Source organism: Phyllostomus discolor, chromosome 10 (assembly GCF_004126475.2).
Source record: "Phyllostomus discolor isolate MPI-MPIP mPhyDis1 chromosome 10, mPhyDis1.pri.v3, whole genome shotgun sequence".
NCBI classification, from domain to species: domain Eukaryota; kingdom Metazoa; phylum Chordata; class Mammalia; order Chiroptera; family Phyllostomidae; genus Phyllostomus; species Phyllostomus discolor.
The window spans coordinates 90,633,831-90,659,370 of NC_040912.2; the positions used below are offsets into that span (position 1 = coordinate 90,633,831).

General features: G+C 55.7%; 2 protein-coding genes across 4 annotated transcripts in view; both read left to right on the forward strand.

Annotated features, from left to right (window-relative positions):
- Positions 1 to 4,005: 4,005 nt before the first annotated feature.
- The window catches only part of LOC118497223 (zinc finger and SCAN domain-containing protein 2-like), a 21,752-nt gene continuing 217 nt past the window's right edge, over positions 4,006 to 25,540 (forward strand). Inside the window, exons 1-4 of one of the 3 annotated variants that reach the window (XM_036011039.1) lie at positions 4,006 to 4,087; positions 6,342 to 7,258; positions 7,381 to 7,512; positions 8,819 to 9,533. In XM_036011039.1, the coding sequence (XP_035866932.1) occupies positions 6,370 to 6,996 (627 nt within the window). In that variant the 5' untranslated portion in view covers positions 4,006 to 4,087; positions 6,342 to 6,369 and the 3' untranslated portion in view covers positions 6,997 to 7,258; positions 7,381 to 7,512; positions 8,819 to 9,533. The other 2 variants (XM_036011038.1, XM_036011040.1) reach the window with 2 other exon arrangements.
- Positions 24,083 to 25,540, forward strand: part of LOC114507421 (GTPase IMAP family member 8) — a 772,814-nt gene continuing 771,356 nt past the window's right edge. Inside the window, 1 exon segment of the mRNA XM_036011021.1 lies at positions 24,083 to 24,235. Coding sequence (XP_035866914.1) covers positions 24,105 to 24,235 — 131 coding nt within the window. The 5' untranslated portion in view covers positions 24,083 to 24,104.

Sequence of the window (25,540 nt, forward strand, 5' to 3'; positions counted from 1 at the left end):
CCCTGGGGCCCTGGGCCGCCGTATCCTCCTTGTGTTCAGCGTTAGGGGCAGGCTGGGGGCCGGACGAATGACTTAGGTCCTCAGGATGGCTGTGCTCCAGCAAACACTGTGGACTTCAAGTCAGCCTCCTTGGGAGGGATTGGTTCGCCGATGCCCAGCCCCAGGGAGCTGCCCCAGGGAGAGGGCTTGGAGGCCCAGGCGGGGGGGGAGGGGGGGCCCGCTGCCCAGCACCGTCACAGGGAGCCCTGAACCCGGAGAGAGTGGGCCCAGTGGGGACCTGGCCAGTGAGTGCCTGTGCCTGAGTGAGGGATGCCGCCGAGACTTTTTCTTTCTTAAGTAGTCGGATTGGTGAAGAAACATCCTTGACCCTCTGCCATGAGGAGCGGCACTGGGGCTGAGAATAGTATGCTGTCACACACCGCTGCTCTGACATGTCACGGACCACCGAGCAGAAGAGAGGGGAATGGATGGTGTTTGGTAGCCTGTGCCCTGGGGTGCGAGAGAAAGGCGTCTCCTAGGTAACTCAGGTCTGCAGGGGGCGGTGCCAGACCTGCGGGTCCAGCAGAACTTTCTGCGGCGACGGAAGTGTCCTCTGTTTGCCGTCCAATACCAGCGGCCTCTGGTCACGCGTGGGGCTTGATCTCCGGTCAGGGCACATGCAAGAACCAACCAATGAATAAGTAAATAAGTGGAACAGCAAATCAATGTTTCTCCCTCTCTCTCTCAAATCAATAATTTTTTTAAAAAAAGTGGGTAATGAGGCCGAAGAGCTGAATTTTAAATTTTATTTGCTTTTAATTGATAGCCTCATGTGGCTATTAGACCATATATAAGCCTAGGAATTATGCTCCTACTGAGAAGTAGCAGAAATGCTGTCTCTCCCTGCCCCCTCCCCCTCCCCTCACCCAAATGTAGAAAGAGCTTTCTTCTGTCAGTGGGGATGGCGGATGGAGTCAGGTGGTTCTGGGGCTGAATTCTGGCCTTGCCATTGAAGCTGTGACACTCGGGCAGGTAACCTACTTAAAGCGTGTCCTACAGTGCCCGGCACACAGCAGGAACTCAGTAAGTGGTGGCTATTGTCATTATGGCGATGACATTATTGTCACCATTGCTGCCTGCACGGCATTGGCAGAAGCGGGAGTTGTACTGTGGACAGAGAAGGAAAGGGGTTCCCCAAACAGAGCTCAGTCCCCGAAAGGAATGAACCATCTCCCATCCTAGGCATCAGTAGGCCTGCTGCAAGCTGAAGGGCTTGGCAGAACTGATGCCGTAGGTCACGTCTGGGGTTTTAGTTGAGAGGAAAGAGAACTTTGGAGCAGATGTGACTTCACGCTCGGGGCCCCACACCTGCCCCCAGGTCTCCGCAGGTTTCCCAGCCCGAAGGTGCTGCACCTGGGGTGCAGTTCTGCCTGCTGCTCCTCACTCCTTCCGTGCATCAGCGCCCTGGCTGGCCGCCGCAGCTCTCGGGGTTGATTGCAGACATGCGTGCGTGCATTCACTCAGCAGACACGGACTGGAGGGCCTGGTGCAGGCTGGGCACTTGGGATCCAGGGATGCTGAAAACAGAGTCCATGCCCTTTGAAGCTCACGGCCTGGTGGGAAGACAAAAGTTGCTGGGTCCCAGTCTCACGTCAGCACAAGGAGAGGGATGTTAGTGATCAGGTCCAATCCGGGCAAGCTGGGAGTGGCTGGTTGCGGGAGGCGGTTGCCTGGCCACGCAAAGCCCTGGGGACGCAGGCGGAGCAGGAGCTGTCCGGGGGAGCACATGGGGTGATTGATGGCTGTCCCTCTGGTGTGCCCCCATAGGTGGTGCGGGGGATACGGTGCAGGGTCCCTCTACCCACCAGGGGGCCCCAGGCCATCTGCTCTCTGGGCCCTGTGGTAGTGAGCAGCCCAGGCCTTTGTTGGGGACCCCAGTCCGGCTGGTCCACGAAACTTGTGGAGCCGTGGTGACCGCCACGCTGGCCGCTGGCTCTGCCTGTAGGAAGAAGCACGGCTGCGTTTGCACCGTGTTCCCGCATGGCCATTCTATTGTGCTCAGCAGCGCACGTGAGCAGGGCGGAGGGGAGATGCGGGAGGGGGTGTGTGTGTGTGACCCACAGAAACGAAGTGGAACCACCAGGGCAGAGCAGAGAAGGGGGGCCTCCTGGAGCCCATGGCCGTGGCCGGCTGCCCCACTGGGGCGGGGATGAGTTTCAGGTGGGCGTGTCAGCCTGCCCCGCCCCCGCCCTGTTGCGTGCCTGTCCTTTCTATTTCGGCCCAGCTTATCTAGAAAATACTCCTAAGAATATGGGCGACATCCTCAGGCATATTACTGATTTTGCTTTTGAAACCTGGTCATTTAGAAGTGTCCCCAGTTTAGCGTGCAGCAGAGATGACTGCTGGCCACTCTGGCAGATGACAACTCTTCCGACAGGACCTGGAGCTGGGAGGGTGGCTGTCCCATGAGCAGAGTTCCAGCACCCGGGCAGAGGGTGGCTGTGGGGTGTCTCCCGTGGTTAGGGGTCACGTTGTCGATGTCATGGAAACTCTGCCCTTGGCCCTGGGCTGCCATCTCTCCTGCTGGACTCAGTTCTTGGGCTGCCAGAATTCCCTCTATTAGAAATTCCAGTCTACCTTGGGGCATCTGACTCATAAAATCCCACATGCCTTGGTCAAGGGGCCTCTGGAACAGCGTGGACAACAGGCCCCAGTCCTTGAGAGGCTGAGAGTGACCAGGGTGGACCTTCTGGGAGAGGCAGTCCATGGGGCAAGCTGTGAATGCTGACCTTCCGGTCTGGGGTTGGGAGCAGGGTGTGGTTTTCTGCCCGGTTGACCCTAACCTGGAGCCCTTCAGCTCCCAGGCTCTCAGGGGCAGGGGTGGGGGGACCTTGTGAGGCCGGGAGAATGTCGCCTGGACAGCCACATCCCCACCTGCTGTTGGGAGCCCTGCCCTGCGGAATCCCAACTGCCTGAGGCTTGCGGAACCCCAACTGCTCCCGGACCTGGCAGCTACGGAGGGGCCACGGAGCACAAGGCTAGTCCATGTCCCTCTGGCGCTTTTAACTCTAAACGGTCTCTTCCCCTTCGGGGCTCGGTTTCCTTACACGACACACAGATTCTGAGGCGTTTCCTCACTCTGGATGAGATCACCACTTCCGATCGTGGGCGTCACACCAGGTTTCTCTCGTTTCGGGGTCTCGGTGCCAGCGTGGCCGGGGACAGTTTGCTGGGGCGGGGGGTGGGCCTGACTTCCCGGTTGGGCTCTGCCACTCAGGGCGGTGGGTCCCAGCCGTGGGGAAGCCACTCGGTGCCTCCATTTGGCCTTATTTCCCCATCTATGAAATGGGAAAATAACACCTGTCCAACCTAGACAGGCACACCATGTTGGAAAGGTCCCACGGGAGAACAGCTGGGAAAGGCTTTGTAAAAAGACAAGGGGTGTGTAGGTGAGGCGCCACACTCCTTAACGACAGTTGGGAACTGGAATTCAGCCCCGCCCTGTCCACACCAGCTGCCACCCCTGGGTGTTAGGCCCGGTCTTGCATGAGCTATCTCTGGGCCCACTTCTGAGGGGGAGGGACAATAGGGGTGTGATTTCTTCTGACCTGGCACAGCGGAGGTAGGCTTTGGCAAAGCTGCCGGCTGCCCCTCCCACTGCTGGCTCCCACCCAGGACGCCCCCCCCGCACCCCCCCCCCCCCCCCGTCCCCGCCACGCGCCCCAAAGGCTGCCTTCGCCCCCTTCACTCTCCTGCAAGGGAAGGCTTCACATCTCCAGCCCCAAGCCCGTTTCTTAGGCGCTGGGGCAGTTGGTGGGCCGCTAGGGGAGCCCCGCCTCCGGACGAGGCGCTGCCTGCTGAACTGGGGTCTCAGGAATCCTGAAATGGGAATGGCTGGGGCAGGGGGGCTGGGGAACTTGGGGTGACATTCCCGGAACCAGCCCCCACCTGGCTCCCTCTCCTGGGCGGCGGGCGCAGCCCTCCTTTCTCTGCCAGCCGGGCTGTGGGCGAGTTAGACCTCCCAGCCTCACGGGGCTGCTGTGCGGCTGCAGCGACTGGGGCGACCGCGGCGCGGCGGCGGAGAGGAGGGCTCGGGAGGCGGCGCCACGTGAGTCCCGGGCCGGCGGGGCTGGGGCCGCGGCGGGAGGTTACCGTATTTATCTAGGCCAGTGCCGGACCCTTGGGGGCGGGTCACTGCGGGCGCGCTACCGTATTTGCTGCGAGCTGCGCAGGCCCTTTCCGGGAGTGGGGAGCGCTGCGACTTTATTACGTATTTTTCCAGGGTTGCGTGATTCCCCCGGAGCGCTGCGGGAGTGGGAGGTGCGGGGGGTGGGGGCGGGTTGCATTCATTCCCTAAGGGAGCCGGGGCTTGCAGCGGGGTGGGATGGGTTGCGGCAGCAGGGTGGGAGGCCTACGTATTTTCAGAGGGGTGGGGTTGCGACGCAGAGTTTACCATATTCCTCCGGGGTCACTCTGGCCCCAGGAGTTGGCAAGGTTGTGCGCGGGGAAAGCGGGGTCGGGTGGGTGGGGTCAGCCCTTCTGATTAATGCAGCTGTTTGATAAGAACAGCGGTGTGGGAGGCTGGCCGTCTTTATGGGGGCGAGGGAGAAGGGGCGCGGAGGCGCTGCGGGCGAGTTACCGTATTTGCGTTGGGCAGCGCAGACTCTAGAGGAAGGAGTCACTGCTGGAGACCGGAGGAACAGGGGCGCAGTCTGGGCTGTGAGTGTGGGACAGGATGGAGAAACTTGGGGCGCGGGGGCCACGGCCTTGGACCCTCTCGGCGGGCCGCGTCTTGGTTAGGGCTGTCACTGGGGAGAGAGGGAAGGCTGCCCAGTGACGAGGCCAGACTGAGACTGGCCCAGGGTTCTGTGATGCCCTGCCTTTGCCTATGTTAGCACAGCCGCCGGGGGGAAACACTTGTGGGTGGGGTGGGTCTACTGCGAGTGGTACCGTGCCCCTCTCCAGGGTGCTCCACCCAGGCCCGGGGGAGGGCGCAGAGGGTGCGTCTCGGAGGCCCCCCTCCGCAGAGGGACTGGGGCCGCAGTAAGCAGTGGGATCTGCAAGGGTGCAGAGGCCTGCGTGCAGGTCCAGGGGAAGGGCCAGCCGGCCTCTCCGCTGGGGTGGGGGAGGGCCGGGGAGTGGCCAGCTCTGGCGCTCTGGATGGAGCAGGCCTCCGTGCTCTGCAAGAGGAGCAGGAGCTCAGGGTATTTGGAGGCGCGGGGGTGGTGGCAGCAGGCAGTGCCCTGTGGGAGCAGTGGCCCTTTGGGTATCGATGGCTGTGCCGTGGCTGGGATGATGGCTGTGGTCTCGTTGTCTATTTCCAGGGGAGTGTCTTTGGTGAGCAGCCAGCCAGTGCGCTGAGATGAGCTTTTGACTGTGAGTCAGGCAACCAGGGCCTAGTCCTGCCTCACCTCGGGCAAGTCAGTTGACCTCCCTGAGCTTCAGTGTCCCCACCTCATCCGTAAACTGGGGTTCAGTGAGCGCTGCCCCTTCCTCACGGCTGTTGCAAGGACAGTGGGAAACAACTTAAGAGCCACACAGTGGCCTGGGGGGGAGAACCCTTAGGAGAACCAGCGTGGACGGACAGCGCTGCACTCGGGGGCGCTTGTTGCGTACTGAGCGCTGCTCGGCCTGGGCCAGGCTTTGCTGTGGGGACACGGAGAGGAGTGGAGCTGAGACATGCACCCCCCCCCCCCCCCGCCCCGAGAGCTCACGCTCAGGTTCTGTGACTTGCAAACAGGCCTCTCCCAGGCCTCATTTTGCTAAACAAAGAGCTGCTGCCTTGAGTGTCTAACTGAGGCTACTTTCAGGTTCAAGGGTTTTTGCTTTGCTTCTTCCTTTGAGCTTTGCAAAAAAAAAAAAAAAAATCTTTAAACCATTCCCTACCCTTCCCTCCAGACTGGGGTGCACCTCCCTGCCTGCTCTTGAGAAGCGGGGTGGAGAGATGAGATGTGCCCAGGTGCAGGGTAACTTGCAATTTGAGGAGCCCCTGAACACTAGCCATCCTCATTGGTGCAATGCCTGTGCCGCTGGCGCGGGGCGCGGTGCGGCGGGTGAAGGCGGAGGCCGCTCTGTCCTTGAGGCACTCACAGGCGAGAAGACAGGGCGGCCTGACACGAATGCAATGTGATGAGTGAGGGGCACAGGACAGGGCCGCGGGGGGTCATGGAAGGCTTCCAGGAGGAGGTGGCACTTCAGAAGGGCGTGAAGGAGGGGCAGGATGTGGTGGAGGGGTAGAGGAGAAAGAAGGGCATCTAGCAGAGAAACACCGGCCTGAACAAGACTGTGAAGGGGCGGATGCTGGAAGCTGTTGGAGGACAGAGGTCCCCCCTGACTCCTCCTCTCTGCTTCTGCCTCCCCAGGGGCTGGTGATTGCAGCTGGGAGTGCCCATGACCGAGCTGGCGTCCTCCGGGGGCGGGTCCCCTACGGGGGACGGGGAAGAAGGTCTGGGGGACGAGCGAGGCCTGGTCATCCACCACCCCGCGGAGGAGCAGTCCCACCGCTGCCCGCTGTGTGGCCAGACCTTCTCGCAGCAGCCCAGCCTGGTGCGGCACCAGAAGGCGCACGCAGGGGCGGGCCGCGCGGCCTCCTTCGTGTGCCCCGAGTGCGGCAAGGCCTTCAGCGTCAAGCACAACCTCGAGGTGCATCAGCGCACCCACACGGGCGAGCGCCCCTTCCCCTGCCCCGAGTGCGGGCGCTGCTTCAGCCTCAAGCAGAACCTGCTCACGCACCAGCGCATCCACAGCGGCGAGAAGCCGCACCAGTGCGCGCAGTGTGGCCGCTGCTTCCGCGAGCCGCGCTTCCTGCTCAACCACCAGCGCACCCACGCGCGTATGCCGGCCCCGCACCCGCGCCGCCCCGGCGTCTTCGGGGAGCGGCGGCCCTACTTCTGCGCCCGCTGCGGCAAGAGCTTCGCGCGCGAGGGCTCCCTCAAGACCCACCAGCGAAGCCACGGCCACGGGCCCGAGGGCCCGGCGGCAGCGGCGGCGGCGGCCCATTTAGGCCGCGTGCTATGATGCGCGCCTGGCCTGGGGTCGGCTGTTTCCCGCCCCAGAGCCGCATCCGTGAGCCCTGGAGGTGGCGCTGGGCTGCGGTCCCCCCTCTGGATGGGATCCCGGAAGATGGGGAGGGCTGGCTGGGGGTCTTGGAGGAGTGGGCCGCCCTGCTCCGTGGCCTTCTTTTGCCCCTCCCTGCGGACGCTGGGGCTGGCTGCACAGGGCTGCTCCGGGCCCCTGTGCTGGCTTTCCTCCTCAGGACACCCCAGCCTGGGAAGAGCAGGTGAGACCCGGGCCAAAGCCACTGTCAGGCTTGCAGGGAGGGGGGCAGGTGGGGGTGTGGGTGGGCTCACTGGTCTGTGGTAGGTCTCTGTGACCAGCTTCTTACTACACCTTCCTTAACAGAGCTGTCGGGGCAGAAAGCGGCATGGAGATGGCCACTCTCCACAGCGCCCGGGCCCAGGTCTCCCAGCCCCAGCACTTACCATCTGGCGCCGGCGGGATGTCATTTCACGCCCTGTCTCAGTGTGCTCATCTGTGAGTGGGGGCTAAGCCTGGGGGGTGCGGTGAGGGCTGTCATCGCCGTGACTAGACAAGAGAGGGGGACGTGGCTGGTCCAGAGCCCGTTTCGAACTCTGCTGTGTGCCAGGCCCCGCGTGGGGCTGGGCTGGGCTCTCTGGAAGGGGCACAGACACAGGCCTTGTCCCCGGAGGTGCCGCACCTGGTGCTCACCCAGGGGGACGAGGGCCATCACAGGGGACAGACTATAAAGTGCAGGGGTGGGGGTGGGTGTAGTCACTGGTGTCACCCAAGGCCATTTGTTAGTTTGAACTAGGTCCTGGGGATGGAGAGAGGGGCCCCAGGGAGAGTAGGGGTGCTATCCCACCCGCCCCTGATAGCAAAGGGCCACATCTGCCCTGCAAAGGGCTCTGTGGCCAGGGCTCGGAGACACTAACAAGGGCACAGTGACCTCAGACGACCAGTTCAAGAACTGGAGGCCTTGGGAGGCTGGGCCGCAGTGGGACGGGCAGGAGCCTCGAGGGTCAGAGCCCCTGAGGACCTCCGCCGGGAGGTGTGGCCAAGGGCGTGCGGTGAGAACGGGCGCAGCCAGGCCTTCCCTGGGGCCTCTGAGCCCGCCGTGGCGCTCCGAGGTGCAGGCCTCTCCAGCTATTTGGAGGATGAGGAAACTGAGGCTGAGCCACGCTTGCCCCAAGGCACTTAGTGGGACCTCGGTGCAAGCCTGGGCCCTTCTTTGGCTTCTGGACCCCAAGACCCTCGTCTGTACCCCACCGCCCTTAGAGAGGCTCTCACTGGTGGGGAAACAGAGCTGTGGGCATGCGGGGGTGGGACCAGGACTGTGTGGGGAGCCCGGGCAGGGGCGTCCCTAGGTGGAGTGGCCGCCCCGAAGGGGACGTGGTGCCCACGGTGGTGGGTGGGGAGGAAGGACGCTGGGGCTGGGAGAGGACCTGCGCTCACAGAGCCCAGGTCCCAGGCCTGGTGCCGTGCTCAGTGCTGCAGGCCCGGCCCCGCCCTCTGGCCTCCCTCAGGGCTTTGCTCTGGGATCCATCGCCCTCTGCCTGGCACCCCTAGGTGGCCGTGGCAACATGGTCCACTACTTAGTGGCAGAGATTGAGAGATTATACTGGGAATGGGGACATCTGGGGCCAGTCACCAAAATGTCCTGAAGCCAAGACACCTCATCTGTTGGATGGATGAGTGACCCTGGTGCCCGAGGACAGGTACAGGTGGCCCACCTGACTGCCCTCTCCTGGCCCCAGAGGGGTGGCCAGGCAGGGCTGGGTCATGGCCCCGGACCTGACCCTGCCTCTGTCTCCGTGAACAGATGCGGAGCGGGCAGGACCTCCGGGCAGTGTGCAAGGCACATCTGGGCACAGACACCAGGAGTGGGGACCCCGGGGGCCTGCACCCCGGCGTGAGGACACACACCCTAAGAAGACCTACCTCGGGAGGTGCCCCGCGGTGACAGCAAGGGGACTGGTGGAGCCCAGCACTGGGGACAGGTTCTGTTCCCCGGCGGGAAGACCCCCTGAGCCTGCCCGGAGTCGCGTCCAGGGACGAGCTTGTCCCGGCTGCCTGGCTGTCTGGCCACGGACCTCGACTCTCGTGTGGCGGCAGTTACCACGCCTGTGTGGAGAGCTGGCTTCTCCAATCCCGCCTGGCCTCCAGAGCTGGGAGGTGGCCGGCCGGACAGCACGCGGCGCGCTGCTAGCAGACCTGGCTCTCGAGGCACAGCCTTCCCGGTGTGAACCCACGAGCAGGCTCCACTGGCCTTTCAGCAGAGGTTCCTCGCACCCCTGGGGGCGTGGAGCCCTTCGACGAGCTGACAGAGGCTGTGGACCTGCTCCCCTGGAAAACGCTCCTACTCACGGAGATGGAAGAACCTACCAGCAGCACCAGGAGCACCCCCGCCCCGGGCCCCAACCCGCCACCCTGTCCGTACCTGACCCAGAGGGACCACCATACAGCAGCATTCCTCCCTCCCCCGCTGGTCCTCCTTCCCTTGTTTGGGAATAAACAACTCTGAGGAGGGGACCCTCTTAGCGACTCTCTTCTTCCAGATCTAAGGAACAGGGCCTCAGGGGTCTGGAGCCTCCATCGCTCCCCAGACGTTGCTGGAGGCACCCTGGCCTGGCCTTGCTCTTCCCCGTTTTGGGGTCACTGGCTGTGTGGCCCAGGCTGCGGGCTTGCTGGCGCAGCCCCGGGCTCCTGGCTCACCGTGAAGGTGGAGAAAGCTGGACCTTGTGTAGACGCTGGGTGAAGCAGCAGTTTGGGCCAAGTCAGCCCCAGGGAGAAGGAGTCCTACGTCCGGCGGCCATGCCCAGGCGTTCAGCCTCAGCCAAGCACGGTGTGGGGTAGGCTGGGGAGGGAGACGCTGTGTTGCTCCTGGTGCCAGCCAGCTCCAGGCAGGGAGAGAAGGCGGCAGAGGGGCTTCTGTGGGTCCCAGTGTCCACCAGCACGGGCCAGACTCCTTGGTCTTCATGCCCGAGCACTTGGCCTGGAGCTAGCTCCCTGGCCTCCCTCGTATGAACTGCCCATCAGAAAAGGTGTGACTCACCAGCGCTGGGTGGGTTTTTGGCGACAACCAGACTTCACGAAGCTGGTTGCACTTAGGGAGGGAAACCCTTGTGGGTGGGGAGAGGCCTTTCGTCACAGCATTGAGATAAAAGCCTGGGGCTTTGCGTTGTGGGGGTCACGTAGGCCTTGGGTTTAGGTGGGGGCTGGGGGTGGTCCCAGGGCTGGGCTGCGTGTGGTCAGGGTTGTCGGGAGGCCTGTCTGCCATGTGCCTTGTCCTAGGGTGACAACCCGCTCTGGGGAGATCAGAGAGAGAGAGAGAGAGCGGGCATTCCTGGCTCCTGGAGCTCTCCTTGCTCCAGCGTGGAGGGAACCTCACAGACTCACCCCCGCTGATTGTCAGTTTGTTCATCCCTCCCCTCCCCCAGCTTGTACCTGTGCGGCCCCCCTTCCTGCCTCTGGCTCCCTTGGGATCGCTCTGAAATGTGCGGCTCCCGCCCACCGCCCACCGCCCACCGCACCCTCTTCTCCAGTAGCCCAGCTCCCCCCCGACCGCCCAGCCCACATCCCCTTCCTGCTCTGCAGTGTCTGTGTTAACTCACCAGCGCCCCCTTGGGGACTGCATGCAGCCTTACACTCCAGCTTCCTGTATGTGTGTGCGCGCGCGTTGAGTGAGGGTGTCTTAAATCTCCAACAACACTGTGAGCTTCCTGAGGGCAAGGGACACGTCATTTCTTCTTGAATCCCAGCAGGGACTAGCACAGGGCTGGGCTCAGCCCTCGGCACGTGCTTACTTGCTGACTGGCTCGTGGGCCAAGTGCTGGAGGCCGTAGGGGGCGTGCCGTGGGAGGTGCGGGAGGGGAGGGGGCATGTTAGTTCACAGTGGGGCGTTTCATTGGCTGTGGGCTTCCCCTCCCTGGGGCAATCATGGCCATAGGAGGCCGAAGGTCCCATCCATAGCTGGGGCAGTGGGACAGGAGGGACCGCCCCCCAAGGCTGCGCAAGACTGTGCCTCAATAGTCATCCAGGCTGGACATTCCCGTTGGTCACTGACACCCAATGCGATGACCGAGTGGAATAAATGTTCTGCTGACATCAATTGGTGTGAGGAGTGGTCATTTGGGGCTCAGCTGGAGCAGGGTGGGGGCCTCCAGCTACCTCCATCATTGCTTGAGGGGTCTCGTTCAAGGTCACATGGGCTGTAGGAAGCATAGCTCCAAAGGGCCTGCAACCGGTAAGCTCAGCGCCCCCCACCTCCACCCCACCCCCCGGCCTAATGACTGCGGTGTGGAGTAGGGTAATGGATACGGGGTGGGGTCCCCTGGAAGTAGTCCCAGCCGCTTGCTCCGCCCACAGTGAGGCCGAGGTGCTCCCGATGGGCACCTGAGAGGTGCTCCGCGGAGGGGTTCGGGCTAGAGGGCTGTCTGCACCAGGGGGCGTGGCCATAGCTGTCCCGACTTTAATCTCCCCACCTGTGACACAGAAAAAAGCCCCGCTTTTCCTACCCCACGGAGTTGTGAGAGTCACGCGTGAGCACGAGCTGTGTGTACTGCAAAGCGCAGCAGCGTCACCAGCGTCCTATGCCTGAGGTGCCCCTGGCGCTGAGCTGACCACTCGCTTCGCCTCCCACGAGGCTCCTGTGGCAGAGAGCGCTGGACCGCGCAGTTGTGTCGGGCCCGCCGCCAGGGAGCTGGGGCCTGGGCGAGGGACTCCCTCCTGTTGAGGGCGCGGGGCCGGGCCTGGTCCTGGCGGAGGCTCATTGCAGAACCTTCCTACTGTGCCTGGCTCTTTGGCTCAGACTTTCGGCTGCCTTGATTGTGTCCATCTGCCAAGGAGGGTCGTACCTTGAGGATCTGGTGTTGTGGGGGGCGAATCAGGCAGGACCCTGGCTCCACTCAAACCGGCCACCCAAGAAGGGGAACTGGGGGCTCGTGTCACTGAGAAGGACAGTGACTTGATGGTGACACCCAGGACGTAGCCCTTCTTCGGCTCAGCTCTTCCCCCTGGTGGCTGCCTCCCAGCTCTCAAGGCAGGAAGAAGTGGGCAGCAGCTCAGCCCCTGCCTGCCCGGCCTCGGTCCCGCCCCTCGCCGTCTGAGCCAATGGCAGGGCCCGCTCCAGATGGTCTGAACTGGTCCATGCCCTTGACCAGACCCCGGCGGCTGCGCCAGGCCAGGGGGGCTGCAGCGCTGTGAATGGCCAGGCCTGGGTACGTGCCACTGCCATGGGGTCAGCTCCTCCTGGAGCCTGTGGGTCCAGAGTGGGGAAGGGACTGTTCACCGGGGGCAAAGCTGAGGCTGCAGGAGGTGAGAGGAAGCCGGGTGGTCGACCGACAGCCCTGCTCCTGACTGACCAGCAGCGCCGCCCTCGCGGGGACTTGTTACTGACGCCCAGTGCAGCCCCACTCCCGACCCCAGGGCAGCCACTGTGTTTCAACAAGAGCCCCGGGCGCTCTGCCCAACGGCCCTGGTCCACCTCCCTTTCCGACGCTGCTGCCCAAAGCGGGGAGAAGCAAACCTGGCAGGCCTGGGGTTGGGGTGTGTGTAGAGACAAGGTGGTGCCTCCACCCGTCCAGGGTCCCGGCCACGGTCACCCCTCCCACCCTGGGGACAGGAGCACAAATCATCAGCCTGGCTTGACTGGAATTTACTCTCACCACTGAGCAGAGAGCAGGAGAGAGAGACCCAGAAAAGGGCCCGTCTTGGGTGAAAATGCAGGCTGCTCCCCCAGAGCGGTTCCCCTACCCCCGATTCCCTCTCCACCCTCCCGTGACCCCCATGAAGCACCACCAAGCTTACTTTTCTCACTGTAATAGTGCCGAGTGGGAGGGTGCCTGTTGTGGAGGCTGCTGGTGCCCTTTCAAGGCTGAGTGTCGGCTGCTACTGGTTCGTCCTGCCCAGCCTGAGGGGCTGCCCCAGCTCACCCCACCCCCGCACAGGGGGCAGCTCAGAGCTCCTCAGGGACCAGATGACCCACCTGGCTCCTTTCCTCCCCGGCTGGTGCCCCTCTTCTGCAGAGAGCACCTCCCGAAGACATTCTTGGTCCCCGGAAACAGCATCCTTGTCTCAAGCTCTGCTTCTAGGAACCCTGACCTCAGGCAGTGTGTCTGAGGATTATGCCCTCAAAGCATCTTTTAAAAAGTATGTTATTTATTTTTAGAGAGAAGGGAAGGGAGGGAGAAAGAGAGGGAGAGAAACATCAATGTGTGGTTACTTCTTGTGCACCTCCTACTGGGGACCTGGCAACCCAGGCATGTGCCCTGACTGGGAATCGAACTGGTGACCCTTTGCTTTGTAGGCCAGTGCTCAATCCACTGAGCTACACTAGTCTTGCTAAGCATCTTGCACATACAAGATATCATGCCTAGAATCTTCTCTTTGGTGGTTCTGGGTGGTGCTGGTTACCCAAAGGCTTTCAGGTAAGTAGACTAATGGATTGGAGGTGGGTGTCACCTCTGGGTGGTGACAAGCAGAGACCAGGTGGGCCAGCGATGGGCTGTGTCCCAGGCCCGGGGAGATGAACGTCAGCTCCGGTGTGCAGCTGGACACCCTGGGCAGCATCCCCTCCTTGGCTCCCACCTGGCCCTGTGACCAGCCCTGCTCCTCCCAACAGCTGGGACTGCCTCTGCTCTGTAGCAGAGGCCCTGGGAGCTGGGGCTGGATTTTTTCTTTTTTTTAAAGATTGCATTTATTTACTTTTAGAGAGGGGAGAAGGGAGGGAGAAAGAGAGGGAGAGAAACACCTGTGTGTAGTTGCCTCTCGAGCGCCCCCTATTGGGTGCTGGCCCACAACCCAGGCATGTGCTCTGGGAACTGAACTGGCAATCCTTTGGTTTGCAGGCCAGTGCTCAATCCACTGAGCCACACCAGCCAGGAGTGTGCGCTTCTCTCTTTTCCCAGCCACGTGGAGTCCCCGAGGCAGATATTGGTGTGACTCGTCGCTGTCCCTTTATGGCGTCCCTTGGACAGAGTCCATTTTCCCAACATAGTTGATGTTGCTAGTGAGTCTTGGCAATCATACACTATATTAATGTATCAGTCCTGACTGGGTAGCTCAGATGACTAGAATGTCGTCCCCATACGCCAAGGTTGCAGGTTCAATCTCTGGTCAGGGCACGTACAAGAATCAACCAGTGAATGAATGAATACGTGGAGCAACAAATCAATGTGTGTGTCTCTCCCACTTCCTCTCTCTCTCTAAAAAAAGAATCAATCAATAAAACATTTTTAAAATTAAATGTATCAAAGTGACATGTTGTGTATCTTAAATTTATACCATGTCATATGTCAAATTCATTCTATTAAAAAAGACCAAAAATAGGATGCATACTGAGAGACGTCAGACTTTTTGTAATACATGCCAATGGGACAGTGGCACCCTCTGGTGCACATTGGGTCTGAGAGGACCCCTTTGCTCTGTTACTTCCCACTGGACTTAGTTTCCAGTCTCCTCTCCCAAGGAGGCTACAAAGCAAAGGTTCTCATTTTCCAAGACGGTGACATGCTCTTGCTTTGGTCTGGTGGTTCCTTATTGCCTTATTGTTCTTGGTACTTTTTTTGTTTTTGATCTTCACCTGAGGACATAACTTCATTGCTTTTAGAGTGAGAGGAAGGGAGAGAGAGAAGCATCGATTGGTTGCCGCCTTCCTCCTCCTCTTCTTCTTCTTCTTCTTTTAAAAAACAGAATGATTATATTTCAAGACACAACTTGCTTACAGCCAAAAAATCAAACAGCACAGTAAAATAACAAAAACATGATATTTCATTTGCAATGCATGAGATATGGTTAACATTGTAGTCATAAATGAGGTTTTAAGAAACTAGTTACAAAGACACTGATTGGTTGCCTTCTGGAGGTACCCAGACCAAGGAATGTGGGCTGGGGACCAAGCCTGCAACCTAGGTATGTGCTCTGACTAGGAATCGAACCCGCAACCCTTCAGTTACAGGGTGACACTTCAACCAACTGAGCCACACTGGCCAGGACAGTTTTTGGATACTTTTGCGAAGATTTAAACATATTTTTATTCTGTTTGACCTTCAGCTGTTTTCGGTGGGAGGGTTGGCATGAGTAACTTATGGGAACAGGACTGAGTCACGACGTTTTGGGCCTCTCTGTCTGCCCCGTCGCCATATCTCAGACTCAGTGTCCCCAAGCTGAACACAGCAGCCTGTCACTGTCCTGTCTCCGAAGGCCGTGAGAAAGTGTTGTGACCCCAGACTATTCCACAGCCAATGAGCTGGGGTGACCACTGGCCTTCATGTGAATCAGAAAATGGCGTCTCTTCTTTAGTTAACGGTTTTAACTTTATTTTTATTTATTTTAGAGAGAGCTGGAAGAAGGGGGCAGAGAGAGAGAGACGGACAGACAGACATTGATTGCTGTTCCACATATTTACACATTCATTGTTTTTCCCCCTCATCCTGCTCTTTCCTAGTCTGCTTGGGCCGCCGTAACAGAGCACAACAGACCCAGTGGCTTAAACAACACAAAATTATTTTCTCACAGCTTTTTTCCCCGGCTGGCAGACAACTGCCTTCCGTGTCCTCACATAGGAGAGAGAGTGTAATTTCTGTCTTCTTTTTAAGATTTTATTTACTTATTTTTGGAGAGAGCAGAAGGGAGAAAGAAAGACAGGGAGAGAAACATCAATGCATGAGAGAAACATTGATGGTTTGCCTTTCAGCCTGCAACCCAGGCATGTGCCCTGACTGGGAATTGAACCGGCAACCTTTGGGTTTGCAGGCCTGTGCTCAATCCCTTGAGCCACACCAGTCAGGGGTCTGTCTTCTTCTTCTAAGGCCACTAATCCCATTATGAGGGCCCCATCCTCACGACCTCATTAGCTCCAATAGGCCCATCTGTAAATTCCATCACACTGCAGGTTAGAGATCCTACACTTGGATTTTAGAGGGGATGAGAATGAAGAGTGTATCTCTTTGGTCCTGCCGGGGGCAACAGATTTGACATGAATCTGAGTAAACTTTTTCTACACGTTTACCAAATTCATTGTTCTGTTTGCTATTTTTTGTACATAATATTTTTGAAAACTCTAACCTACAGCAGTGTTCTTTACTGTCTGTACTTGTTCTAATTGGAATATCATCAATAGTCCTGGTGTATTCACTGGTTGATTCTTTAAGTGCCCTGACTGGGGATCGAACCTGCAACCTTGGCATATTAGGACGACATTCTAACCAACTGAACTATCCAGCCAGGGCAAAAATTTTAAAAGAAACCTATCATTTGTTGGGTAAACTTGAAGATTCCAGCGGGCGGGGGTGGAGACCTCCTCGCCTTGTGGCACCCAAGACCAGCCGCATGAAAAAAGAGGGACTTCTGGCAAGATGGAGGAATAGGTGGACGCACCGTACCTCCTTGCACAACCAAGAATAGAACAACAATAATTTACAGATATAATATCAGTCAGAACTGTCAGAGAATTTATCTGAATGGAAGTCGGACAGCCAAGAAGTTGAAGTAGACCCGTACATCCAGACTGGTAGGGGATGACGAGCCGGGAGGGTGCGGGGCTGGCGCGGGTCAGCGGCGCGTGGAGGTCGGGGGAAATTTGGCGCAAAATCGGCGCGACAGCCATCTGGGGTGCAAGAACGCAGCGGGGGTCCCTGAGTATGCAAGCAGCGGCTGGGGGAACCAGTGGGGCAGCGATTGTGGACCAGGGCAGAGCTCGCAGCCCAGGAGCCCAGGGAAGTGTCTGAGCCCAGGAGAACGGAACTGCTGCCATTGTTCCCTCCCATCCCCATTCCCACCCCCGCCCCCACATATAACGTCACAATCTAGCGACTGGGGTGCCCAGCCCCGGTGAACACCTAAGGCTCTGCCCCCCACCGTAACAAGAGCGACCAGACTGGGAAAAAAAATAATAGGAGAGATAGGGAAAGACATAAGATATGTTTCCAGCAGAACAGATCAGTCCCCCAGGACTCATCCTTTTGAGCGACCAAGAAATAGCCAATTTATCAGGTGCACAGTTCAGAACACTGGTGATCAGAAAGCTCATGGAATTGGTTGACTTTGGGTGCAATTTAGATGAAAGGATGCAGGTTACCATAAAAGAGATGGAGGAAGATACGCGGAGGAGAGCCAATAGTGAAAGGAAGGAATCTGAGTCTCAAAACAATACAGTGGACCAGAAGGAAGATAGAATCAACCAAGCAGGAAAGCATGATGAAATAAGAATTCAAAAAATCGAAGAAAAGCTTAAGAGCATCCAGGACACCTTTAAACATTCCAGCATCCGAATTATAGGGGTACCAGAAGGGGAGGAGCAACAAGTGGAAAAGTTATTTGAACAAACAATAAAGGAGAACTTCCCCAAACTGGCAAAGGGAACAGTCTTCCAAGAAATCCAAGAAGCTCAGAGAGCCCCAAAGAAGTTGGACCCAAGAAGAAACACACCAAGGCACATCATCATTACATTAGCCAAGGTAAAAATGAAGGAGAGAATCCTAGAAGCAGCAAGAGATAAGGGGACAGTCACCTACAAAGGAGTTCCCATCAGACTGTCAGCTGATTTCTCCAAAGAGACCTTACAGGCAAGAAGGGGCTGGAAAGAAATATTCCAAGTCATGAAAGACAAGGACCTACATCCCAGATTGCTCTATCCAGCAAAGCTCTCATTTAGAATGGAAGGGAAGATAAAGTGCTTTTCAGATAAGGTCAAATTAAAGGAGTTCATCATTGACAAGAACTTGAGGAACAACAACAAAGGCAGCCCAGAGCAAGCAGAAGGAAGGAAATAACCAAGATCAGAGCAGAATTAAATGACATAGAGACTAAAAGCACAATTCTAAGGATCAATGAATCCAAGAGCTGGTTCTTTGAAAAGATAAACAAAATTGACAAGCCTTTAAGCAGACTCATCAAGAAAAAAAGAGAGAAGACCCAAATAAACACAATCAGAAATGAAAGAGGAGAGATTACAACAGATACTACAGAAATACAAAGGATTGTAAGAAATTACTACAAAGAGCTGTATGCCAAGAAATTTGAAAACCTAGGTGAAATGGACAACTTTCTAGAAAAATATAATCTTCCAAAACTCAATGAAAAAGAAGCAGAAAGCCTGAACAGACCAATAACAACAAAAGAAATTGAAGCAGTAATCAAAAAACTCCCAACACACAAAAGCCCGGGACCAGATGGTTTCACAGGAGAATTCTACAAAGCATTTAAGGAAGAGCTAACCCCTATCCTTCACAGACTATTCCAAAAAATCCAAAAAGATGGGAAACTTCCAAACTCTTTTTATGTGGCCAACATCATCCTAATTCCAAAACCAAATAAAGACACAACAAAGAAAGAAAACTTCAGGCCAATATCACTGATGAACATTGACGCTAAAATCCTCAACAAAATACTGGCAAATCACATCCAACAACACATTAAAAAGATCATACACCATGACCAAGTGGGATTCATTCCAGGGATGCAAGGATGGTTCAATATTCGCAAGTCAGTAAATGTAATACCTCACATAAACAAAAGCAAAGACAAAAACCACATGATCATATCAATTGATGCAGAAAAAGCATTTGATAAGGTACAGCACCCATTCATGATGAAAACACTCGCAAAGTGGGAATAGAGGGAGCATTCCTCAACATAATAAAGGCCATATATGAGAGACCTACAGCCAACATCATACTCAATGGCCAAAATTAAAATCTTTTCCACTAAGATCAGGAACAAGACAAGGCTGCCTACTTTCACCAATTCTATTCAATATAGTACTGGAAGCCTTAGCCACAGCAATCAGACAAGAAAAAGAAATAAAAGGCATCCAAATCGGAAAGGAGGAAACCAAACTGTCACTGTTTGCAGATGACATGATAGTATACATAGAAAATCCTATAGACTCTACCAAAAAACTGCTTGACCTAATACATGAATTTGGCAAAACAGCAGGATACAAAGTCAATATCCAGAAATCAAAGGCATTTCTGTACACCAACAATGAAACAGCAGAAACAGAGATCAAGGAAAAAATCCCATTCGAAATAGCAAAAAGAAAAATAAAATATCTAGGAATAAACCTAACCAAAGAGGTAAAAGACCTGTATTCAGAAAACTACACAAAACTGAAGAAAGAAATCAAGGAAGACACAAACAAATGGAAACATATACTGTGTTCATGGATTGGAAGAATTAATATCATCAAAATGTCCACACTACCCAAAGCAATTTACACATTCAATGCAATACCTATTCAAGTACCAATGGCTTATTTCACAGACATAGAACAAACACTTCAAAAATTTATATGGAATTATAAACGACCCCGAATAGCTGCTGCAATTTTGAGAAAGAAGAGCAAAGTAGGAGGGATCACAATACCCAACACTAAACTATACTACAAGGCCACTGTAATCAAAACAGCCTGGTACTGGCATAAAAACAGGCACATAGACCAATGGAACAGAACAGAGAGCCCAGAAATAACCCCAAGTCTCTATGGTCAATTAATATTTGACAAAGGAGGCAGCAACATTAAATGGAATAAAAATAGCCTCTTCAACAAATGGTGTTGGGAGAACTGGACTGCCATGTGCAAAAAAATGAAACTTGAGCATCAACTTACACCATATACAAAAATAAATTCAAGGTGGATAAAAGACTTAAATATAAACCGTGACACCATTAAAGTCCTAGAGGAGAACGTAGGTAGGAAAATCTCAGATATTTCACACAGAAACTTTTTTACTGACGTGTCCCCTAGAGCAAGGGACATAAAGGAAAGAATAAACAAATGGGGCCTCATCAAAATTAAAAGCTTCTGCACAATTAAAGAAACCAGTATCAAAATTAAAAGAGAACCAACTGTATGGGAAAACATATTTGCCAATGATACCTCAGACAAGGGTTTAATCTCCAAAATATATAAAGAACTTACACGACTGCACTCTAAGAAGACAAGGAACCCAATTAAAAAATGGGCAAAGGACTTAAACAGGCACTTCTCCAAGGAGGACATACAGAAAATCCAAAGACACATGAAACGATGTTCAATATCACTAGCTATCAGAGAGATGCAAATTAAAACCACAATGAGATACCACTTCACACCAGTCAGAATGGCCATCATAAACAAAGCAACAAACAACAAGTATTGGAGAGGTTGTGGAGAAAAGGGGTCCCTAGTGCACTGCTGGTGGGACTGCAGACTGCTACAACCACTATGGAAAACAGTATGGAACTTCCTCAGAAAACTAAAAATGGATCTGCCTTTTGACCCAGCAATTCCACTGCTGGGACTATATCCCAAGAACACTAAAACACCAATCCAAAAGAACCTGTGCAGCACAATTTACAATAGCTAGATGCTGGAAGCAACCAAGATGCCCATCAGTAAATGAGTGGATCAGAAACCTATGGTACATTTACACAATGGAATTCTATGCAGCAGAGAGAAAGAAGGAGCTCCTACCCTATGCAACAGCGTGGATGGAGCTGGAGAGCATTATGCTAAGAGAAACAAGCCAGGCAGTGAGAGACAAATACTATATGATCTCACCTTTAAGAGGAACCTAAACAACAAAACAAAGAAACAAGCAAAATATTACCAAAGACACTGAAATAGAGGCCAGGCTGACAGTGACCAGAGGGAGAGAAGAGGGAATTTCAGGGGACAGTGGGAAGGGTTCACCGGAACAAACTTAAAGGACACATGGTCATAAACTAAGGGGAGGGTGGTAATGGGGGGGAAGTGGGGAGGGTGGGAGGGGGGACTGGATTGAGAGTAAAAAGGAGAAAACTGTACTTGAGCAATGATTAAAATAAAATTTAAAAAAAAGAAGAAACCTATTATTTGTTAATAATAATTCTTGTAACAAAGAAGGACTCTGTTTGAATAAGACATTTAACTCTACCGGAAAACCGTCAAAATATACACATTTAGTTACAGGACATTTTACTGCCATCTGCCCAAACTGTGGTAAACACATGTTTTGTCTTTGAAGTAAAACAGGTAATAAATAACATTGCTTTTCTCAAGTGCCACTGTCTAGCTGTGACTAGCACGCCCTTCAGCGTGGCAGCCTGAACCATCATCACAGCAGCACTGATTTTGTCTTTTACAAATGACTGTTTTGCCCTGGCTGGCGTAGCTCAGTGGGTTGAGCACGGGCTGCAAACCAGAGCATCGCAGGTTCTATTCCCAGTCAGGGCACATGCTTGGGATGCAGGCCACTGCCCCCAGCAACCGCACATTGATGTCTCTCTCTCTCTCTCTCTCCCCCCCTTCCCTCTCTAAAAATAAATAAATAAAATCTTTAAAAAATCTTAAAAAAAGAACAATTGTAAAAAAAAGACGTTTAAGTGCTAAAAAATAAAAATAAATAAAAATTAAAAAGTATACTTTTCTTTTTAAAAAAGTGATTGTTTCCCTCCCTTAAATAGATCACAGATCAGTTCTCTTTCCCACCATCCACGGTCACTGTCGCTATACTAGTTCACGTCCGAGTTTCTGGCTTAGGCTCTTGCAGTAGCCTGGATCTGGTCCTCCTGCCTCCAGCCCAACGGACCCCCCCCCCCCCCCGGCCCCCACCAGCTGCTGTCAGCACCCCGGATGCCCTGGCGTTTGCCCGTCTCCCTCTGCCGCGGGTCCTGCACAGAGAACGTCCTGCACGCCCGCCCAGGCCTCGGGCAGACACAGCTCCCCGGGGACGTCTTCCTCCTTCTCATCCCCGCCGTTGTGGGGTCTGCCACAGTCCCCGGGGGTTCATGGATTTGTTTCTGAGTCTGTCCCCACTCGGTCGTTTCTCCATCTCGCAGAGCTTGCGGAGCTTCCTCTTTGTCCCCAGGGCACCTACAGCGAGCGCATCAGGACCTCGCGTCACACTGTTTCAGCCCCACAGGTTTAGTGTCTTCTCGTCATTAGACGGAGCGCCTGGCGTCGGGGATTGGTCTTGTGAATCGTCGAGTGCGGCGCCCGGCAGCCTCCGCGTTGCGGGCAGCACTCGTGTCTTCCTGGCTGACTGGACGCCTGGAAGCCCAGGCCCTCTCCCCCTGCCCAGAGTCTGGGAGGGGATGGGGATAGGGGTGCTGTCCTTGCGGAGTGAGCGCTCCCAGCCCTGCCCTTGTCATTAGCCACATGGCCACTAGGGGGCAGGCAGCCTCCATCCTTCCCCAGGTCAGGGCCCAGCCCGAACCAGAGGCAGCCTTCCCTGCGGGAACACCGATTCTCCCAAAACCGGTGTGCAGGAGGATCACTTAGTAAAACGGTCAGCGCAGCAGACAGGCAACCTGCTAAATCACTGCGGAGTTAATTGAAGCTTTGGTTTTATCCAGCGTGCTCTTCAAAACTTAATATTTTCTTTAAGAACAAGTGCAAGCCCTGGCTGGTGTGTCTCAGTTGGCTGGAGTGTCCTCCTGTGAACAAAAGGCTGTGGGTTCAATTCCCTGGTGGTCCTGGCGCCTACGTATCTCTCTCACACTGATGTTTCTCTCTCTCTCCCTTCCTGGCTTTCTAAAAGTAGTGAAAAAATGTCCTCAGGTGAAGTGTGCTTTTCAACTCAGTTTACTCTGTTGTCTATTTTGAGGACATGATAGCTGGTTAGGCCTGTGGCTGTGCCCCGGAATGGACTCTGCTTCTGGGAGTGACACAGCTGGGGTGAGCCACCACAGCTGAGGTCTTACCTTTCACCGAATCGAGTCAACGCAAGTGGACCTAATGCCCGAGGGTGGGAGCCTTCGGGACCTTCTTATGAATGGGGTAGATGGGGTGGGGGATGGGAGAGGCCTTGTCAGTGTCCCACCAAGGGGTAGCCCGTGGCCCGAAGCCCCCGGTGGGCAGTGACAGCATCCCTTCAGCTTCGGAACAAGACCAGGCCAGGAGAAGGTGCCCCCTGGGGACAGGGCAGCCCCTGAAAGCCTGCTCCTCCTTCCTGGACCACGACTCAGAGGGCTCAGCACTTCCGACATTGCAAAGACCAAGCCTGGTGTGAAAGTGTGAGGTCAAGTTCACGGAATGGCCAGCCTCTCTCTGCACCCCGGTTACAAGTCTTCTCTCGTGGATGTCACGTCCCCCAAGCCATGACACTAAGAAAAAAAAAAGCCACTCTCCACAGGACACACTGGGTCTGATTTCGCCCCAGTATGAAGTATCTAAAGTCATCAAAGTCTTAGGAACCAGAGCAGGAACGGGGGTCCCAGGGCCGGGGGAGGGGGAAGGGGAGGGGAACTCGGGTCTCCCAGGGAGGCAGGGAGGACGGGTCCAGAGTCAGGCCGCTGGACTGCACACCTAAAAATGGCTATGATGGTCCCGTTAATGTTCGTTGCTGTGCTTTCTTTGTTTTGGGTTGTTTTTTACCACAATGAAATACAGTGTGAAAGAGTCTTGCTCCGTGTCCCACTTTTTTCTGTCATGGGAGGCTTTGGGACGCTATGGCTTCTCACCAAAGGGCTTTCATTGTATGAGCTACTTGAAGGCATGGAGGTGTCAGCATCTCAAGTGCTTTACTAGCTCAGGAAGATAATTCTTGGCGGGGGAAGCAGCAGCGTTAGTCTGAGGGTTCCTCAGGCTGGGGGTTTTAGGGAAGGCTTCCTGGAAGAGGAGGTGAGGAATTGTTACCGACACTGCCAAGGCTGTTTCAGGGTGGACAGAGGCCCGGGAGCTGCTGGTGGGAACGACGTCTTCATTGAAGCCCCTAAAGGTGCCATCCTTTCTGTCCCCAGCAGCAGGAACCCCCCCCCCCCCCCCCCCCCGACAGCTCGCGGTGTCCAGGGCACGACGGCCCGTCTCCGGGGACCCTCCCGTTTGCCCCCCACCAGTCCATTCCGTAGCTGCACCAGGGGCCGAGCTGTGGAGGCGTGTGCCCGTCCCTCCCTAACCCCGCCGCTCCTGACCTCGTTCTCGGTGGCCGGGCACTAAATCTGGGCTTCCGGTGGGTTGCAACTGTTCCGTTTAGGTGAAACCACTGTTTAGAAACTTCTTCTTCTTCGGAAACGCTGGTCATTAGAAAGACTCAGCGCCCGCAGAGCTGGCCCCGCCCCGCTCCCTGGCCCCGCCCCTCCCACCACTGCTTTAGGGTTCGGCCCGCGGGAGCAGGCGGACCCGGCAGCCGCTTCAACCAGCGAGAATGGAGCCGGCCCAGCGTGGAGGTTCTGAGACTGTGGCAGGGCAGGCGACAGGAGCAAGTGCTGAGACTGTGGCAGGGCAGGCGACAGGAGCAAGTGCTGAGACTGTGGCAGGGCAGGCGACAGGAGCAAGGTATGTGTGGGCAGAGGTGTGCCGACACCCGCGGGGGTCCGACCCGGAGAGGTGGCAGGGGCCGCCCGGAAGGCGCGATTTCAGCACCTCGGAAATGGTTCCTCCTTCTTCAGCTCTGGTCTCCCCAGACCCACAGGGGAGGGAACAGAGGCTCCCACCTGTCTTGGGGCGGGGGGGGGGGGGGGGAGATTCTGGGAAGGGTTGCTCCCCGAAAGACTGGGATGAAGGCCTGGTGGGCGAGGCAGGAGAGGGGAAGTGAACGGGGTCCACTGCTCAGGGACCCCCTGACGTTGGGACTGCGCCACCAGCAGCCACCCACGCCCCGCCGCGCCCTGCCCCGTGCGTGCCTTCTCCCCTCCCCATGAAGGTGGCAGTTGGGACCCTGATTCCCACATTCAGTTTTTGATATTCTTGAGCCTTTGCTCACTCAGATTCCCATACCTGAGCCCTGAAAATGGTCGAGGTTTGCTAGAAATAATATTTCTGACCGTACCTACCTTTACGCCGCCTGGGCTGTCGCCCACACGCACTTTCGCTTCTACCCGAGGCCTGAGCCAGTCCTCCCCAGGCCGAGCTCTGGAAGCTTCCCTGACCACCTTTTTCCGCGGCTGTGAACTGGCGGGTGGGAGGAATCCTGGCGCCCCGCCCCCAGCCCCCAGCCTCCAGCTTTGCATGGGCTGCCCGCTGAGAAGAAGGTGGAGGCGGTCGCGAGTCGCTACTAGAGTTGAAGAGGGAGCTTGCTTTCTCTTTCTCTCCGGGCTCTGCTGGAGTCTCCAGAGTGGCCTGGAGTGATCCCAGGGAATTGGGCTGGTAAAGGAGAAGGGGGGGGGGGGAGTTGGGGGAGAGAGAGAGAGAGAGAGAGAGAGGAGAGAGGGAGAATCTTGATTGCACACAGCATCTTCAGCTGGAACGAGGGGACAGATGTCATTTAGTCGCAGTCTAATGGGGACCATGTAAACAATGGTGCTTACTGGGAAAGAAAGTCCTTTCTTCCCACACCCGCAGGAAGTCTCTGTTTATTTGCCCACTAGTGTTTTTAATTTTTTTAGTTAATGTACAGAAATAATACTACTCTCTGGTTTGGAATACAGTATGAAGTCACTCCTCTTTATTGTTCAAAGTGACATCAGTCTCTCTCTGCACTTGCACAAACTCTTTCTCTTGCCTTCCTCACACCCCCCTCAGCATCCCTCATCCCACCCCGTTCATGGAGTGGATGCGGCAAAAGTAAGTTAACACTTGTGCCTATGCGAAACCAGGTCTATTCTTTTTAAAAAATATATTTTATTGGTTATGCAATTACAG